At 43.6% G+C, this 19,080-nt stretch overlaps 1 protein-coding gene across 2 annotated transcripts in view; it reads left to right on the top strand.

The window, feature by feature from the left end:
* CNIH3 (cornichon family AMPA receptor auxiliary protein 3) overlaps nucleotides 1-19,080 on the top strand; it is a 142,689-nt gene that overhangs the window by 8,658 nt on the left and 114,951 nt on the right. The window contains exon 2 of one of the 2 annotated variants that reach the window (XM_019483127.2): nucleotides 12,141-12,288. The exons of the other annotated variant lie outside the window; for it this stretch is intronic. Within the exon in view, the coding sequence (XP_019338672.1) occupies nucleotides 12,238-12,288 (51 nt within the window). The 5' untranslated portion in view covers nucleotides 12,141-12,237. The remainder of the gene's footprint in view (nucleotides 1-12,140; nucleotides 12,289-19,080) is intronic. 2 annotated transcript variants of the gene reach the window in all.

Below are 19,080 nucleotides of genomic sequence, written 5' to 3'. Positions count from 1 at the left end.
GCTAAAGCTGGCATTTCAGTTTTGACTGAAGATATAGAATGCTCTTTTGTGTTACCAGCAGGCTGTTGGGGCCTACAAACACCCTGCTCTAGTGGCTTCCAATTGATAAACTCAGTTACCTGAATGGGAGAGGAGGGGTAGCAAATTAATTTTGCTGAAAGAAACAAAACACCTAGGCTGGCCCTACTCAGGAATCCTGGATTCTGTGCCTAGCTCTGCCAGTGACTCTTTGTACAGTTCTCCAGTTTCCCATCTGTACAGTGCAGATCATGGTGCTAAACTCTCAGATGTGCTCTTTGTGACTTTAGTCAACTTACATTTCTAAAATGCTTTGAGATCTTCCAGTGAGGCAGTAGATATATTAAGTGCTGTTGTAATTACACTGTGTTTTTTTGTTGTTGTTATGGATTTAAATTTATTATTATTATTATTTTGTGAAGTTTTATTTAACTTTATCTAGTAGTTCAGGGCAGGACTTTTGAAGGCAAGAGGCTGTGGACATACATTCACATAATCTGGGAGGATTTTACCAGGTTTATTCTTCTGGTAGAAAAATATCACCTGGAGACTCCTGAACAGGTATTTGAATGCCCAGCCTTTGAACAACAAAGAGTTTGCAGTGCTGAGGCTGTGCAAACAGTGGGTCCTTGTGCACCGTGTCAGGGTGCTGAACAGACTCCCAAGTCTGCATGGTAACAGATGCCAGCAATGCAGAAGGCAGCCCTGACCCAGCCTGATCAATCTGCCTTTGTCTCCCTGCAGCACAATGTGGGATTGTGAAGGGGGTGTTCTGCTTCTGAACAGCGGAGTCCAGCAAGTGACACACTATCTCATGGGGCAGGAGAAAAGCAGTGGGGGGTGCCAGAGGACTGTGCTGTGGCCTCTCTCAAAAAAGACTGTATATGCACATTTCCTCTCCCAGGAGAAACTGCTCTAGTAGTGACTTAACGCTGGTGTTTTCTAATTTATTTTTCTCCTGGAGCAGTCATTTTTACCTTGGGAGAAAAATCTAGAACATTTGTATGCTCATGGTTTCTCCTGGGAGAGCAGGGACTCTCTCAGGAGAAACTGAATGTCTGTATGTGGCCAGAATTAGATGCCCAACTCTCATTGAATTCAATGGCTATTGGGCATCTAACTTGCTTAGGTTCCCTTAAAAATAAGCTTTTAATTTTTATTAAGTTGCATACATTTAATTTTAGAGACGGATGAAAAAAACAAGAGGAGATATTTTAAGTTTGCATCAACAGCAAATTCAGTAATTTACTGCAGGTGAGCAAAGCACTCTGGTCTGTATGTGGCTGTGACTAATCAGTGTTTTGTTTGATGTTTATAAATAATGCCTCACTTGTGCTCTTTGTCTTGGACTCTTGAACTGGAGGGCTAGCGTTTTGTGTGGAGATAGGTAAAGAAAGAGGTTTGTGAACTAGCTCTAGGTGTACATCACTCCTGCCCAAAGGCTGACAATCATCTTGTTTTAAGTTATTTGCAAAGTGTTAAAACTTGTACTGAAATGAAAATATTTTCCTTAAGGGCTTGAAATTAGCCTTGAATTTACCTCTACTTATAACAGCTTCCACTTCTCTGCTTCAATAATTCATTAACCAGGTTTTCTCACAATACTTTATGAATATACTGAGTAAAGATAAGGGCAAGTTAAAGTTGTTGAACCTGATTAAGAATGTTACACTGCTACTGCCTGTGTCGTATCTGTTTGCGAATGATCTTTTTTCTCTTCTCTGTCAACAGTTTAAATTAGAATCTGATTCCCATCCACCTTACATGACTGCATAATGGTAGTCCAGGATGGTCTGACTTCTGTGTATTTTCACAATTGTCTCATAACTACCTTTGCAAAAATATGTCATATTCATGCTAACTGGCAAGTAATGATAGCAAGCTAGGTAGCATCAATGTAATAGACACATGAATTTTGTCTACTGGAAAAAATAAGACATTTCAATTTGTTTACCCTTTCCTGTTTAACTAAATAATCTGAACATAGACACCTTTCGACTTTGCTAAATTAAAAGAAAGAAAATGATTCAGTTGGTCCAGAAAACAAGCAATATGTATGTTTGAACTCTGCTGTGCTGAGGTTACTCTAGGAAAGGATTCTAAACTGTCTGAGTGGGTTACCATCTTCAGCTCACAAGTAGCTCCAGATGCTTCCGAAGTCACATGCACTCCATCATCAGTGGGCCATGAATTATGCTGTAGAGTTTCATGTACATTTTTTTTATTGGAAGAGCACAGAGAACTGTTATAATGTAATTTGGACACTGACCAACTCTGTATCTGCACTTAAATTGGTGTTCACAGGAAATTTTGTTTATTGCTGGAATTTTGCCCCCCCCGCTGGTTAATTAAAAAAGCATTAGAAATATAACCTTATTACAGTGATTCTATTGCAGGGCAATGCAACAGTTATGTTTCTGAGGCCTTAGTGCATTTATTGAGAGCTTGAGTGAGGGTAGTAGGCTCTTGTTTAAATTTGTCTCTTCATTATCCAAGGTGTATATTAATCCATCCCTATGTATTTTAATTCGGTCCTAAAAGTAACCTCTCATTTTACAATTGAGTTTTCTTCTGAATATAAAAGACATTTTTAACAAATGTCCTTCTTGTAAAAGGAGAAACTCGTGTTGTTGTTGCTGTAGTTGTTAAATGGGTAAACATCACTTCCCTTAAAACAAGCCTGAAGACCAGTGGAAAATCCCAATCCTAGCCATGGAGATGGGTAGCCCCGTGATTACCGGCTTCTTGATCTTTCTTGTTCCCCCAGTTTCCTTGACAGCATCATTCACTTATGAGTGATCTTGCAACTGATAACCAGAATTGTCTCTGTCTCTTCCATACCAGCCTTCAGCTATGTTGTTTTCACCTAGAACTCTCTCTTGGCCAGATGCTAGGAAAACAAGGAAGATCTGCTGTCCATGTTTGTGGAAAAGGGGATATAAATTTGATTGTCATCAGGACAATGACAGCTCCACATTTAAATATTTTTTTTGTTGACCAGTATATTGCACAGAAAAAGTGACAGAATCAAAATTTAGGGACTCTGCAGAGGTGAGAATACAAGGGTCATGGTTCACAAAGCTGTCCTCGTTGTCCTTTGGAGTAGTTTAGGAACTGTTAGGAAGACCCACCAAACAGTCACTCTCTCCAATGCTGCCAGCTGATATTTCAACAAGTATGTCACAGTTTTAGAGATACAAAAAGCTATGAGCAATTTCTTTTCTGTCACATGTATTTACATTATTACAAAGGTGGTGGCAGGTTCAGCACTTCTGCAATATAGTTACTGAGACATTTCTAACTCCATTCTAATCCTTTTGTGATTGACTGTATCCTTGAATAGAACTTAGAGCAATTATACTCTTAAAATACCTTCCTGCTTTCTGATACAGTTAAGCTAATTTTATTCTCTTAGCATGAACAAGCACAAACCTCTTTCTAACCTGGGTTTTGGTCTTCCACACTGATTTTGTGCACAATGAGTAAGAAGGAAGCTGCTTCCTTCAAGTAGAGCAACACAAAGCCTAACAAAGTAGCATCTCCTTTCATTGCATTTAATTTCTTGTCATTTTTATTAGTTTCGTTTTGAGCTCAGATTGGGCGTTCCTTAAGGACTAATTACTATTGGTGGCACAAGCAGAACACAATTTCACAGCACCATTGTTGTGAACTTAATGGTGGTAGAATAGGTGTCAGTGTTGTCTGCCTACTATTGGTGCTTAGCTTGGTAGTCGGAATTATTGCATTCTGTTTCCAATTCTTCAGTGGAGCCCGTTGTGTGACCTTGAATCATCCAGTTAATCTCTCTGCATTGGGTTTTTTTCCCTTTTATAAAGCGGGATAATAACATTAACCTACTTTCTAAGGAATGTGATGCTTTTTGTACTATAGTGTAATTGAAGTACTGACTTGTCAGGCCCTGAAATAGGTCAGGCCCTCAAAATTGTGAATGAAAAATAATAGGTTTCAAGTTCTTTTTTTGTTTGTCACCGTTGTCTCCTTTTTAATCTTTTAGATACACTTGGATCATATTCCAAGCACTCTTCTGAAACAATGGGGCCTAGAAATTTATTGATTTTCAAAAAGTATATGAAAATTGAGATTTTCACCTAGTCAGTTGCTTCCAGCAGCTGGAGCTTTAGGAAAAAATACCAGATATTATGAAATCTGAAATAACATGTTGAGATGTCAACATAGAGTTTTAAAGTTCTTCTTGATTCTTCAATGTCATATGATATTTAAGTGCCAACTGTTCTTGTATGGGCCAGGTTGCCCCCCCCGCAAGTGTTTGATCTTCAATACATTTAAAAGCCAACTGTCTTTGTGCTATGAATCACATACAAGTTTTTAATGATTTTAAAATCAGTGTTCTACTCCATATTGTCAAATGAATTGTACTGTCTAAGTCAGGAGTGGCCCCTGTGGTATGTGTGCCACAAGTGGTACAAGTAGCTGCTTTGGCACATAGCTTATCCAGCAGAGAGGAGAATAGAGCAGTGGATTGGCCAGGAAAAAGACAGCAGAGCAATAGGGCTGTGTGAGGCTTCAGACCCTGCTTCAGATCCGGAGAAGCTTTGGACGCATTGGCATCTGAAGCAGCATGTCCAGATCAAAGCGCTGGCTTTGTTAGGCTTTCCAAAGCGGTTTGGAGCTTCCAAAGCACTTTGGAAAAGCTTTGGAGCCTCCTCGGAGATCCGCCCATAGAGTATAATGGGGAATCAATGAAATATCTATAACTTTGTTGTTTTTGTCTGATTTGGATGAAATTTGCAGGGGTGGTATCTTTGCTGAGTGCATGAAGCCTGCCAAGTTTCAAGAGGATCAGTGGAGGGACTTGGGGGGAACTGCACCCCAAGCTGCTGACACTGAAGGCAGTGGCTGACGTCATTGCGCAGCCACTGGCGGGAATATTTGAACACTTGTGGTGCATGGGCCAGGTCCCGGAGGACTGGAAAAGGGCCAATGTAGTCCCCATTTTCAAGAAGGGGAGGAAGGAAGACTCAGGCAACTATAGGCCAGTCAATCTCACCTCCATCCTAGGCAAAGTCTTTGAAAAAATTATCAAGGCTCACATTTGCGAGAGTCTGGCAGGAAAAATTATGCTGAGGGGAAACCAGCACAGGTTCGTAGCAGGTAGATCATGCCTGACTAATCTAGTCTCTTTTTATGACCAGGTTACAAAACACCTGGATGCAGGAGTAGGGGTTGACGTTGTTTACTTAGACTTCAGGAAGGTCTTTGATACGGTATCCCACCCCATACTGGTGAACAAGTTAAGAGGCTGTGACTTGGATGGCTACACAGTCTGGTGGGTGGTGAATTGGCTAGAGGGTTGTACCCAGAGAGTCGTAGTCAGTGGGTAGGTATTGACTTGGAAGGGTGTGGGCAGTGGGGTCCCGCAGGGCTTGGTCCTTGGACCGATACTCTTCAATGTCTTCATCAGCGACTTGGACAAAGGAGTGAAGTGTACTCTGTCCCAGTTTGTGGATGACACAAAACTGTGGGGAGAAGTGGACACACCGAAGGGCAGGCAACAACTAACAAGCAGACCTGGACAGGTTGGACATATGGGCGGAAAACAACAGAATGCAGTTCAACAAGGAGAAATGCAAAGTGCTGCACCTAGGGTGGAAAAATGTCCAGCATACCTACTGCCTAGGAAATGACCTGCTTGGTGGCACGGAAGCAGAAAGGGATCTTGGAGTCCTAGTGGACTCCAAGATGAACATGAGTCATCAGCGTGACGAAGTCATCAGAAAAGCTAATGGCACTTTATCGTGCGTCAGCCGATGCATGATGAACAGAACCAAGGAGGTGATACTTCCCCTCTATCAGGCGCTGGTCAGACCACAGTTGGAATACTGCGTACAATTTTGGGTGCCGCACTTCAAGAGGGATGTGGATAACCTGGAGAGAGTCCAGAGAAGGGCCACTCATATGGTTAAGGGCTTGCAGGCCAAGCCCTATGCAGAGAGACTAGGGCACCTGGACCTCTTCAGCCTCCGCAAGAAAAGGTTGAGAGGCGACCTTGTGGCTGCCTATAAGTTCATCACGGGGGCACAGAAGGGAATTGGTGAGGCTTTACTCACCGAGGCGCCCCCGGGGGTTACAAGAAATAATGGCCATAAGCTAGCAGAGAGCAGATTTAGACTGGACATTAGAAATAATTTCTTCACAGTTAGAGTGGCCAAGGTCTGGAATGGGCTCCCAAGGGAGGTGGTGCTCTCCCCTACCCTGGGGGTCTTCAAGAGGAGGTTAGATAGGCATCTAGCTGGGGTCATCTAAACCCAGCACTCTTTCCTGCCTATGCAGGGGGTCGGACTCGATGATCTATTGAAGTCCCTTCTGACCCTAACATCTATGAATCTATGACAGGCAAAACTCGTGACACAGATGACCCCGTGTGTGTTAAGGCAGAGCAGGCTAAAAACTGCAGGGGTGGTGGCCCCTGCTGAGGCCATGAAGCCTGCCAAGTTTCAAGGAGATAAGTGCAGGGTTTTGGGGGGAACTGCACCTCAAGCTGTGGACAAGGAAAACTCATGCCATGGGTGACACTGTGTGTGTTAAGGCGCAGCAGGGTGAAAGCTGCAGGCCTGCTAGTCCCTGCTGTGACCACAAAGCCTGCCAGCTGTCAAGGAGATAGGTACAGCAGTTAAGGGTTTTGGGGCCCTGCATCTCTGGCTGCTGACAGGCAAAACTCGTGACATGGGTGCTTGTGCAACTCTGCCTGTCTTGGGCGGGTGGGGCAGGGGAACCACTGCAGGCCTGGCTGCTAAGCTACTGTGTTACCAGTTACCAATCAATCATGATTCACTCAGGAACCAGCTCAATACACAGTTGCTAGCTAATGTAACCAGTTAATTAGAAACAATTAACACCTACAAAATGACAGACTAAGTAGAGGAAAGAATCAATACAGACAAACAACTGCCCCAAGATGGAGACAGTCAGTCCCACAAGCACCCATGTCATGAGTTTTGCATATCAGCAGCTAGAGGTGCAGGGCCCCAGAACCCAGAAGCCCTGCACCCATCTCCTCGACAGCTGGCAGGCTTCGTGGCCACAGCAGGGGCTACTATCCCTGCAGCTTTTATCCTGCTGCGCCTTAACACACACAGGGTCACCCATGTCACAAGTTTTGCTTGTTTGCAGCTTGAGGTGCAGTTTCCCTCCAAACCCCTGCACTTATCTCCTTGAAACTTGGCAGGCTTCCTAGCCTGAGCAGGGGCCACCACCCCTGCCATTTTCAGCCCACTGCGCCTTTACACACACAGGGCCATCTATGTCATGAGTTTTGCCTGTCAGCAGCTTGAGGTGCAGTTTTCCCCAAACCCCTGCACTGATCTTCTTGAAACTTGTCAAGCTTCATGGCCTCAGCAGGGGCCACCACCCCTGCCATTTTCACCCCACTATGGTGTAACACAAAGACGTGACACAAGTTTTGCTTTCAAGAATTTGGGTTGCAGTTCCCCCTGAATCCCTGCACTGATCTTCTTGAAACTTGGCAGGCTTCATGTTTTCAGCAGAGGCTATCACCCCTGCAAGTTTCATCCAAATTAGACAAAAAACAACAAAGTTATAGATATTTCATTGATTCCCCGTTATACCCTATGGCCAGATCTCCGAGGTGGCTCTGAAGCTTCGGAGCTGCTTCAGCTGGATTGAAGCAGAAACCCGGCCTGCAGCTCCGCATCAGATCCCTGGCATCCAAAGTGGTTGGATCTGAAACCAGATCAAATAGTTGCCTACTTGCATAGGCCTACAGAGTAATAGTTCAGGAAGAGGGGAGAAAGCAGAGTAAGGGATCAGACCAGGAGAAGGGGGTTGAGGTGGCATTCAGGAAGGGGTTGCGGTTTATTTTGTGGCATCTTGGCCAAAAAGGTTGGTTTTCCCTGGTCTACGTAGTGTAAGTTTGTATCAAATTTCACCATACATCTGTTCTTCCTTTATTGTTGCTATATGTAATAGTTTCCTTCAAATGTATTGCTCATAAATTGACATTGCTTAAGCCTAAACTGCTTTGTAGTCTACAGGTTGGGTACAGATAAGCAGCGATAGTAAAAACTACACCAAGAGCACTTGGCCAGATGTGACTCAGACTTGACCTGCTCTTAACATTACTTACATTTTAAACACATATCAGAGAATTGAGTTGATAATCATTACATTCCATTAACTTTGGAGATATTTTCAAGGTTCCCTTTATTCTTTAACCTTCACTATGTCTCTTTAATTACAGTAATGCATATCATGAAAACATATGTGGGTAAAGGAATAGAACAGGGTGATACATTTTGGCCCAGCATACTTCCATGCCTATGCTAACCTCACTCTCCTGCTTGTCCAGATGGCTTTTCTATCCCTTTTTATACTTTCCTTGACAAAAAGAGCATGACCCTTCTAGTTTTTCCCTCCCCATGATGTTTCCTCCCAACTCTGCTTGCCCTGTGGATAGGAGCAAGGAGATAGAAAGATCTTGGATCCTTCCCTGGAAACACAGCAGTTAGCTATCATGCTTCTCTACTTAATGCCACATGGATTAAACCATTCTGTCTCTCTGAGCCCTGTTCCACCAGGTTTCCCTTGGTTCCTATGGTGCTGCAGCTGCAGAACCTGCAGGAGGGATCGGGGAAAAGGAAGCACATGTACTACAGCAGTCCTTCCTGCTGTCCCATGATAAACTCTCTTCTGTCTTTCTGAGACAGCACTGGGAGGACTAAAAAGCACCAGGAGGCAGAGACGGTGGTAGGACAAAGAGTCTGGCCCAAAGGGAATGTGGGGATCAAGGCTGAGCAGAAGGAACAGTAAGGGTAATAAGAGGGTGTGAGTGAATGTGTCCATGTATTTGAGTGATTGAGACTGAAAGAAGGGGGAACTGGAAAGCAAAAGATGCTAGATCTTGGGAGCCATAGTGGAAGCAAAGTAGCATGGAATAGAGAAGACAACATGGATCTAGATGGTGAGGTTGCATATGCATTCATATAGTCTCTCTTGGGTAAGTGTGCAATGAGTCCTCTCTTTGTACTGAGGTGAGGAAGCTTCCATGGGTATGTGTATTTATTTGATTTTGGAGGAGGGTAGTACTGCCAGTCTGAGAGTGGGAATGGGGCACACAAAGTAGAGGAAAAGGGACAGAGCAGGAGTGGGGAGAGAGGTAGAACTCTTTGAGGGAAGGATGGAGAGAACAGCACAGGAAAAGGAGAGGAAGGGGATCTGTGGAGGAGGACAGCTTTTACATAACGTAAAGATACTATTGAGGGGATAATAGACAGGGAAGACAGGCGAAGATAATTAGATAGCACAGGAAATAATGGAGGAGAAGGGAGAAGATGAATGCAAGGGAGACAAAATCAGTTTTAAAAAGTTAATCAAATAATATACATGTCAGAATGATACAGTCAATAAGAACACGTAGGGAGCTTTTTAAAAAAAGGGATGGGAAACAATGTGCTATGAAGGTAGGATTGAGGTGTGATTAGAGTCAGCACTGGCTGGCTGGAGTGGCACTCTCCCATGACATGTCTTTCTTTTAATAAACAAATGTTCTTCCCTTGCTCTCCCGCTATCTTCCCCTCCCTTCCTGCAAATATTGTATCTGGTTGCACATATGCCTATAACTTTTTTCATCTGTTTATTAACCTTTGAAGTTACATTGCAGGAACATCTCTTTCACTTCTGGCATTGGGATTATTATCTCTTAGCTTTGAACCTTTAACTGGTATAGAAAATGCTAACTTGCCTTCTGAGAAAGTAATTCAGAAAGAAAAAAAACAATTAGACTTTATACCTTGTTTTTCCTCCTCCCACATCTTCCCTGAGGAGTAACTGGCATATAGTACTGTGTAAGTGATAGAAAAAAAAAGAAAGTGGAGACATTATTTGGGAGCACATTGCATGGAGGTGTAGGGATAAGGTGTAAATTATTTTGAATGTCAAGCTGCTTTCTATACTTACCACTGCCACCAGTTTAGTGGGGAATTGCATGCTTTCTTGCTTAGGTAGAGGTAGACTGAGTTAAACTCAGCTAGGTCTCTCATACCCATGATAGCAAGCCATCCACTCCCTTGCAGTCAGCCCTTTGTCCCCAGTCAGGCCACCTTTTCCTTCCCCAGCCCCTCCGAACCCTAGCCTGGACTCCTTTTGCATGTAAAAAGTTGGATAACATACCACTCAGCCTACATGAGCAATCAAGTGTCATCCTCTCAAATCTGTGACACAGAGACATGCAGGTGATAAATCTCAGTTATTTGTGGTTGCAGTCTCCTGATCTAGGTCTGGGTTTTAAAATAAAGGGAGCACAGGGTAGTGTACCTCCCCCTCTTATGCAGAAGCAGTGGAGAGCTCTCCCTCTCTTAGCTTGGCTAAACAGCTGTTCCCCTCAACAATGTGGCTGTGGCGAAAACTTCCTCCCTGGGGGAGCCTCATCAATGGTGAAGTCCCTCCCATGTAATGGAGCTCAGTGTCCATTTGGATCAACTGTCTGTTAGATGCCTGAGCAATGAAATTCAAATCCAAACTTTCCCATAGTATGGGGCTGTTGGAAGGTGAGTTTCTAATTTGTTTTTTTATGAAGACCAGGACCAACTTAAAAGTTTGGATCTGCATTTGAAACTTCTCCTCATTCAAGAGGTTTGGGGATATGGTTCAGGTCCAGCGTTAGTTCTGGTCTTGCCAGGCCAGGAGTGAAGAAAACTTGGGTGAAGGAGTTTGTTTGTGGTGAATAAGATGAGATACTCTTTGCTAGTTCACTGATCATTAAGCTGTCACTGGGAATCCATCCTGTGATGGGTTTATTTGGAAGATAACCCTGGTGTCATTTGTGGTATTCAAATGTTAGATTAAATCAGTATAAGTAACAAGTCATGGCTTTCCCAGCGTGGGATGGCAATGTGTTGTCACTAGTGTTGTGTGAATAATTCAGCTGCCAAACCAAAAAATTGAGCAAAAAAACGGTTCTGATAAAATTCATTCTTTTTTTTTTTAATCTTGCCAAATACTGTAATAAATAAGAATGCTTTCCCCATCCCATAATAGCCTATAGGCAAATGGTTTGGGTAGTGGGAGATATGGGCTTCAGATCCTTTCAGGTAGAGGACAAAACTGAACCTTGGTCTCTGACATCCTGGGTGAATGCTTCCATCACCGAACTATTGGACAAAAGCCCCCCTACCACTCACCCCCAGAAATGTTATCCCTATCTGAAACTAATAGGTGAATTCACTCACTTTGGTTGTCACTTGACCAGCTAATAATATATTGCACTGGCTTTTCTGTGTGTAGTTAGTAACTTGCCTGTGATCCATTAAGAAGAGTTGATACTCCAGGGATATGTTTGACTCATTGTATAATGGCATTTTCTACAAGAAAATGTTGGCTTCCCTGTGTAGTATGCAGAAATAGGAGGTTTCTAAAAATAGAATAAGAAAGAAAGAAAGAAAGACTTTTTTTTTTTTTGACTTTTAAGAGGCATTTATTCCAGGGAGGGTGACAAATCGGGGCCAGTAGAGAGTATGTACAGGTTGGCCCGAACACCTGGGCCTCACGGACATGGCCTGGGCTCATGGCCTGCAAGGCCTGCCTGTACACTCTAGACTAAAGAAAGACTTTTATGAAGGTTTATTAAGGGGAAAAGGGGGTAAAAACCCAACGAAGTAATAAAATACTGCCCACGCACGGGCCCAGGTACAACACACAGAGCGTAGGGCTTTGACCTGCAAGCCCTGCCCTCAGTCTAAAAAGAAAGAAAGAAAGAACTGTGACAACAAAATGATGCAACACCTCCAGTAAAAAAATTAAAACATAAAAATAAAAAAACAATCCCGAAAGTCTGGTCTGAGTGCAGAAATTTATCTTCCACCTGAAATATATTTTGCAAAATGCTTTGGTTGCAGCTACAGTAATTAAACCTATTTAGGGACAGGCTCCATGCAGATACCTTTGCAGCAACTGTTCTGCATCATTTATTTGTTTTCAGTTCCATCATTAACAGCAGTTTATCTGTGCACAATTGATTTTCCCAGCTGAATATCATGTAGTGCTGTCTGAAAATCCACAAGTGGTTTTAAAGCTATTGTACAAGCACAGAAGATTTCTGAATCTTGCCTTATGGATTTGTTGTCTAGTGGGATCTTCTTTGTCCTGCTCTGTAAGAGAAGATTGCAATGCACCAGTTTTGATGGCTGTCTGGATAACCAAAGTGTCCATGGCTGAGAAGGTGGAATGTCTTCACGTCCTGTATCAGCCAGTGAAACCTCTTCTTATTGCCATTGGGTGAGATGATTTTAAAAAGGTCTTTTCACAGCAGTTGCAAAAATCTGTCAATTGATGCTTGTCAACTAAGCCATCTGGGAACATCATGTTCTCAACAAAATCTTACGATGCTGGAAAGCTCTCAGTGGCTTTGTCACAACCAATAACAACAAACGAATGCAGAAGCCTTTAACTGCAGAAATCTGGTTGCTTTTTTAAGGCATTGCCTATGATGTAAATAACAATAATAAAAATAAACTAACAAAACTGAGATAGTAAGTTTAACCTCAAAGTACTTAGAATAATAGGGTGCCTGTACACATGCAGAGACACTGCTCTGATGTGCTGTAATTACGGTGCGTTGGGGCAGAGTAGATTGATTAATTAGCACACTCCAGCATCTCATGTATTCAGCATCCCCACAATTCAAAAAAGTGAAGGGGAGCACTTTAACTGAAACTCATCAAACAAGCTTTAGTTAAAGTGCCCCCACCACCATTTTCAAGCATAGGATGATGAATACACGAGACGCTACAGGCACTTTAATTAGAGCAGCTCTCAGAGCTGGTCTTATTAAAGCACCTCCCCACCCCCGGAGCAGGTGTAAAAATGTCCATAGAATCATAGAAAATTAGGGTTTGCAGGGATCCCAGGAAGTCGTCTAGTCCAAACTCCTGCTCAAAAGCAGGACCAGCCTCAATTATATCATCCCAGCCAAGCCTTTTTTCTATCCTGTTCTTAAAAACCTGTAAGGAAGGAGATTCCGCGGCCTCTCAGGGTAACCTGTTGCAGTGCTTTACTACCCTACCTACCTAGCTTTATTTTCCTAGTGCAAAAGTTCCTAATATCTAACCTAAACTTCCCTTACTGCAACTTGAGATCATTTCTCCTTGTTCTGTCATCTGCTACTACTACGAACAATCTATTTCCATCCTCTTTGGAACCACCCTTCAAGTAGTTGAAGGCAGCTATTCCATTCTCCCCTCAGTCTTCTCTTCTCCAGACTAAATAAGCCCAGTTTCCTCAGCCTCTCCTCCTAAGTCATGTCCCCCAGCCCTCTAACCTTTTTCAATGCCATTTGCTGGACTTTCTCCACTTTGCCTACATCCTTTCTGTATTGGGGGCCCTGGGAGGGGGGTACTCCAGATGTGGCCTCACCAGTGCAGAATAGATGGGAATAATCACTCCCCTTGATCTGTTGGCAGTACTCCCACTAATGTAGCCCAGTGTGCTGTTAGCTTTCTTGGCAACGAGGGCGCACTGTTGGCTCATGTTTACCTTATGGTCCACTGCAGCCCCCAGGTCCTTTTCTGTAGAGCTGCTGCTTAGCCAGTCAGTCCCCAGCCTGTGCAATGCATTCTTTTAATCTCAAAGCCTTTAATTGCACATGCCTAATTCTTTTACTTGCAATCCATTCATTTTAAACAGATCTTTTATACATTTCCAACAAGAGTTCTTCTTTTCCAGGCCAATAGAAGGGTTGTTATGGGTGACTGCCACATAATTACCCTTAGGAGTTTGTCCTGCCCTTGTCCATATGCTTGGAATTCTGACTTCCTAAAGCTGAGGTTGCACATAAGTCTTGTATATTCATATAATCTTGTCTACAAAGTAAAATTCAGCAGCATAAGTAAACCAGTACAATTATGCAATTATTGCTAAACTGGTATAATGTCCTGCATGGACGCTCTGATTCTGGAATAAGTGTCCACATGGGGAATTATAGTGATATAACTAATTCCTTGAAAACATGAGGAAGCAGCAAGACATCAGTGTAGGACATCAGTGATTACTGTCTAACAGGAAAATAAAAATGAAATAACAAAAAGCCAAAAATGTAGTTGTCTTCCTCACCTCTTTATTCTTTTCTCATTTTTGGATCTGTTCTGGTTTTGTCTTCCATGTTGTTCAGGCAGGCAAGATGCACCGGCTTTCTGCATCCTTTTTATATCCTTCCAGTTCTATCAAAATTTAAAATGGGGAATAACACTTTTGTTTTGTGCATATCTGTTTAGACAGTCCATAGTGTAACTATGGCTCCCATCTTGGTGTCCACTTAGAGGGGGCATAATACTGGCAGCTGCTTCTGATGCTGCCAAACCAGCCTCTGTAGCTACTACTACCACCTGATCCCCAGAGCACAGAATCTATATCTTACACCTCTGTAAACAGTGGCTCATTTTAAGAAATAGCACGTTAGTTTTCAGTTAAGAAAAATCCTCCATTTTTTGGAGTCAGATATAATGAATACTTTGTACTTCCGTTAATGAAATTTTCAACGCACTTCATATGTTCATCACATCTCACCTTCAACTTCCACTGAGGTCAAAGTGGAAGGGGTCAGAATCGAATCTCAAGGGATATGCCCCAAAGTCTAAGAGTACTGTGGCAACAGAGTGCTCAGTCATTCTGCTCAGGAAACAAACCCTTCCTGTTCCCTTCTCCTCTGCATGTGCCAGAAAATGAGGAGGTGAGGACACTCTGGAGGTGTCTCCTGTCACTGCTCTTGCACTCAGAAACCCAGGTATTGAGTGTGTTAGGGCCATCTGGGAGGGTGACCTCACCACCTCATTTCCAGGGTTGACAGAGGCTGAGTGGGAGTGAGTGTGTGGGTTGTTTCCTCATGTGATTTGAGTTTTCTGCTGCCACAACAAAGACATACAGTAGTCATTTGGAGAGCTGAGCTGAGTCCTGATCTCCAGAGCACTTCTGACGCAGAGGAACATGGAGCAGAATGCTCTTGCAGCTGTCAGTCAGGAGACATGAGCTCTATTGACTTTTCTACCATTGATTCAATGAGACAGTTGGCAAATCACTTGACTTTTCATAGTTTCATAGTTGGTAGGGTTGGAAGGGACCTGAGTAGATCATCAAGTCCGACCCCCTGCCATGGCAGGAAAAGTACTGGTGTCAAATGACCCTGGCAAGGTGTTTGTCTAGCCTCCTCTTAAAGACCCCCAGGGTAGGAGCCGGCACCACTTCGCTTGGAAGTTGGTTCCAGTTCCTAGCCGCCCTGACAGTGAAGTAGGGCCTCCTGATGTCTAGTCTGAATCTACCCTCTGCCAGCTTGTGGCTGTTATTTCTAGTCACTCCCGGTAGTGCTCGGGGGAACAGGGACTCCCCCAATGCCTGCTGGTCCCCTCTGACTAGTTTGTAAATGGCCACTAGATCCCCCCTCAGCCTTCTCTTGTGGAGGCTGAACAGGTTCAGGTCCCTTAGCCTCTCCTCGTAGGGCCTGCCCTGCTGACCCCTGATCATGTGGGTGGCTCTCCTCCGGACCCTCTCCATGTTGTCCACATCCCTCCTGAAGTGCAGCGCCCAGAACTGGATGCAGTGCTTCTACTGCGGCCTGACCAGAGTCGCAAAGAGGGGGAGGATCACCTCCTTGGACCTGCTTTAGCTGCATCTGTGGATGCATGACAAGTTACGGTTGGCCTTCCTGACTGTGTCCCCACACTGTCAGCCCATGTTCATTTTGGCATCAATAATGACTCTGAGATCCTTTTCTGCCTCTGCTCTGACGAGAAGGGAGTTCCCCAGCCTGTAGGTGTGCTGCTGGTTCTTCCTCCCCAGGTGCAGAATCCTGCACTTGTCAGTGTTGAAACCCATCCTGTTCTCATCCGCCCACCCCTGTAACCTGTCTAGGTTTGATTGCAGCCTATTGCAGCCTATTCCTCCCTTCTAGCATGCCCACTTCCCCCCACATCTTAGTGTCATCTGCGAATTTGAACAGGGTGCTTTTCACCCCCTCGTCCAAGTCGCTGATGAAGATGTTGAACAGCGCAGGCCCGAGGACCAAGCCCTGGGGGACCCCACTGCCCATATCCCTCCAGGTCGAAAATGACTCGTCCACCACCACTCTCTGGGTGAGGGCCTCCAGCCAGTTAGTAACCCAATTGACTGTGTAGGTGTCAACGCCACAGTCCCCTAGTTTTTTAGTGATAATGGGGTGAGAGACATTGTCGAAGGCCTTCCTAAAGTCCAGAAATACTACGTCCACTGCTATACCTGCGTCTAAGGATTTTGTGACCTGGTCATAGAAGGCCACCAGGTTGGTCTGACAGGATCTGCTGCTAATCAACCCATGTTGGTTGCCCCTAAGCATAATCTCCCCTGCTGGCCCCTCATGGACATGCGCCAGGAAAATGCTCTCAAAAAGCTTGCCCAGGATCGAGGTAAGACTAACTGGCCTATAGTTTCCTGGGTTCTCCTTCCTCCCTTTTTTGAAAATGGGAACCACATTGGCTCTTTTCTAGTCCTCTGGCACCACACCAGAGCACCATGAGTGGTCATAAAGCCATGCCAGGGGTCCCTCATTTTCATGCCTCATTTTCCATGTATGTAAAATAGAGCCTATATTTTTTTGCTACTTGTGTAAAATGCTGTGAGATCCTTGAAAGAGATTTATAACTACAAGCCATTATTTTTAATATTTATTCATAAAGGGCATAAATTCATTATTTTACATATAGTATTATTCAAGAAAGTTTATCGGGGGAAGGAATGCCTTCAACCTTGCCCGCACTTCAAACATGGGCGCATGTATACAAACACACACATACATGCATGCATACACACTTCTTTTGGTTGTTGTACTGTGGATATTCACTGAAGCTAACTTTTCAATATGTCCACTCAGGGAACCTCTGAGTTATACAGGAGGATATTGCTGAAACAGTCTTTTTTTTTTGGAGGGGGGGGTTGTTTTTACAGAAGATATTTAGCTAAAAATATTGGTCAGGAATTAAGGTGAAGAAATATTCAAGGATGAAATTCTGTGGCTTGTGAGGCTGTCTCCTCATCCATTCTTGAGGATTCTGAATGATCACGCTTGGGAAACAGCTGTCTGTCATTTTCTAAGAGAGGAGAGTAAAGCTCTTCATAACAACAGGATGTCAGGAGGGCTGATTTCCAGTGAAATTATATTTGACACTGTAAAGACTACTGCAAATTATTTTGCTTTGTGTTTTGCACTTGCTTCAATGATCCAGGAAGTGTGATTTCTAAACGGATCTAAGACTCACTTTAAATATAATTGAGATACAACTATGCCCTGGTATGATAACTTGAAGCATTGAGAGCAAGTTTATAGCTGACACTCCATGGAGAAAAGCAAGGCCCGAGACACCCAAAAACATATTGAGGTATTAGCTAATACATTTATTTGACTAAAGAGGAAATGCTGTTACAGAAATTAAGGTACCTGCTGGGCTAAAAGCAACCCAAAAAGGTAAGATCATTAAGAATTAATGGCTGATTCTCTGATGAGGTGACAACAGACTGCAACTGGAGCTGTGTACTTCAACCACCAGAACAATAAGCACATAAAAAATTACAACCTATTACAAACTTTGGTAAGGTTTAAAATGAATAGTCCAAATTTGTGCCTATAACTTTATTCTGTAGAATTATAATAGACATGTATTTTTCCCATCTTTTTTTAACAGAAAATAAGAGATCGCAGGTACTGAATCATGCAAAGTTGTTTCTATAAAATTATTCATTACTGTAAAGCTTTATTCAATCCCTATATAATAAATAAAATTGTAGACATGAACAATCACTCCATAACTATTTATAAAATCACACCTGCCATTCAGAGAATTAAGCCTTAACCTGCCATATGTAAATTCCAGCAGTGTGACTGATGCAAGAAAAGAGATTAGAGCTGTGTCAAACTTCCCAGCTCATACAGTCCCTAATCAAACTGAAGCCTCTAAGATGCAGTGAAGTTGGTTGCTTACAAGCAGCTTTTCTTATCTCTTTGGCTACAGCTTGGCTTGCAAAGCTGATTTCCCTGCTTACTGAATAGGCTGCAGATGAAATTCCTGCTGTGTTTCCTTGCCAGGGACACTTGTTATTTTTCAGGACTCAGCAGCAAATGTAGAGCACTCTCTTTCTGGAGTCGGTCACTGATTAAATCCACAACAGTGCTGTGCATTCCCATACCCATATACCCTAAAGGAAGCTGACCCCACTGGATTTCTGAGAGAAGCCAAAGTAAATATTACTGTATTTTCTTGAATACAGTATGCCCCCAAATAAAACCTGACCTTGTCTTTGGAAGGCAGAATGTAGAAAAAGAGCTCTTTCCAGGATCATGACCAATTGTGTGACATAGAGAAAATCCTTCTGGAAAAACAGAGTATATGAAGTGTTACATACCAGGAGATAGTCCAGGTGAGGCAGCAGGTAGCAGCAACTTCATAGACTCATAGAAGTAGGGTCGGAAGGGACCTTGTAGATCTTCAAGTCCGACCCCCTGCCTGGGCAGGAGGAAAACTGGGCTCAAATGACCCCAGCCAGGTAGGCATCAAGCCGCTTCTTAAAGACCTCCAGGGTAGGAGCCTGCACCATTTCCCTTGGAAGTTGGTTCCACATCCTAGCCACCCTGACTGTGAAGTAGTTCTTACGGATGTCTAATCTAAACCTACTCTCCAACAACTTGTGGCCGTTATTCCTTGTTATCCCAGGGGGCGCTAGGGGAAACAAGGTCTCCCCCAAACCCTTCTGGTCCCCCCTAGTGAGTTTATAGATGGTCACCAGGTCCCCCCTCAGCCTTCTCTTGTGAAGGCTGAACAGGTTCAGGTCCCGTAGCCTCTCATTGTGGCCTGTGGCTGGCCTCTCATCAACTTCATGATGTGGGAGGAAGTTCCTGCTTCTAGCTGCCTCATCCAGAGGGTCTCCTTGGATGCCACATTTCTTAGATACTCTGTCACACAAAGTTACACCCCAGACCCTTGCAAGGGCAGTACCAAGACTGTTAGCTCTTCAGCGTGAGGTTTATTTTTAGATAAGTGCCTGTAAATAAAA

This window comes from Alligator mississippiensis, chromosome 1, assembly GCF_030867095.1.
Source record: "Alligator mississippiensis isolate rAllMis1 chromosome 1, rAllMis1, whole genome shotgun sequence".
NCBI lineage: Eukaryota > Metazoa > Chordata > Crocodylia > Alligatoridae > Alligator > Alligator mississippiensis.
The sequence above is the reverse complement of the archived record's forward strand: the minus strand, read 5'-3'. Positions and strand labels throughout refer to the sequence as shown.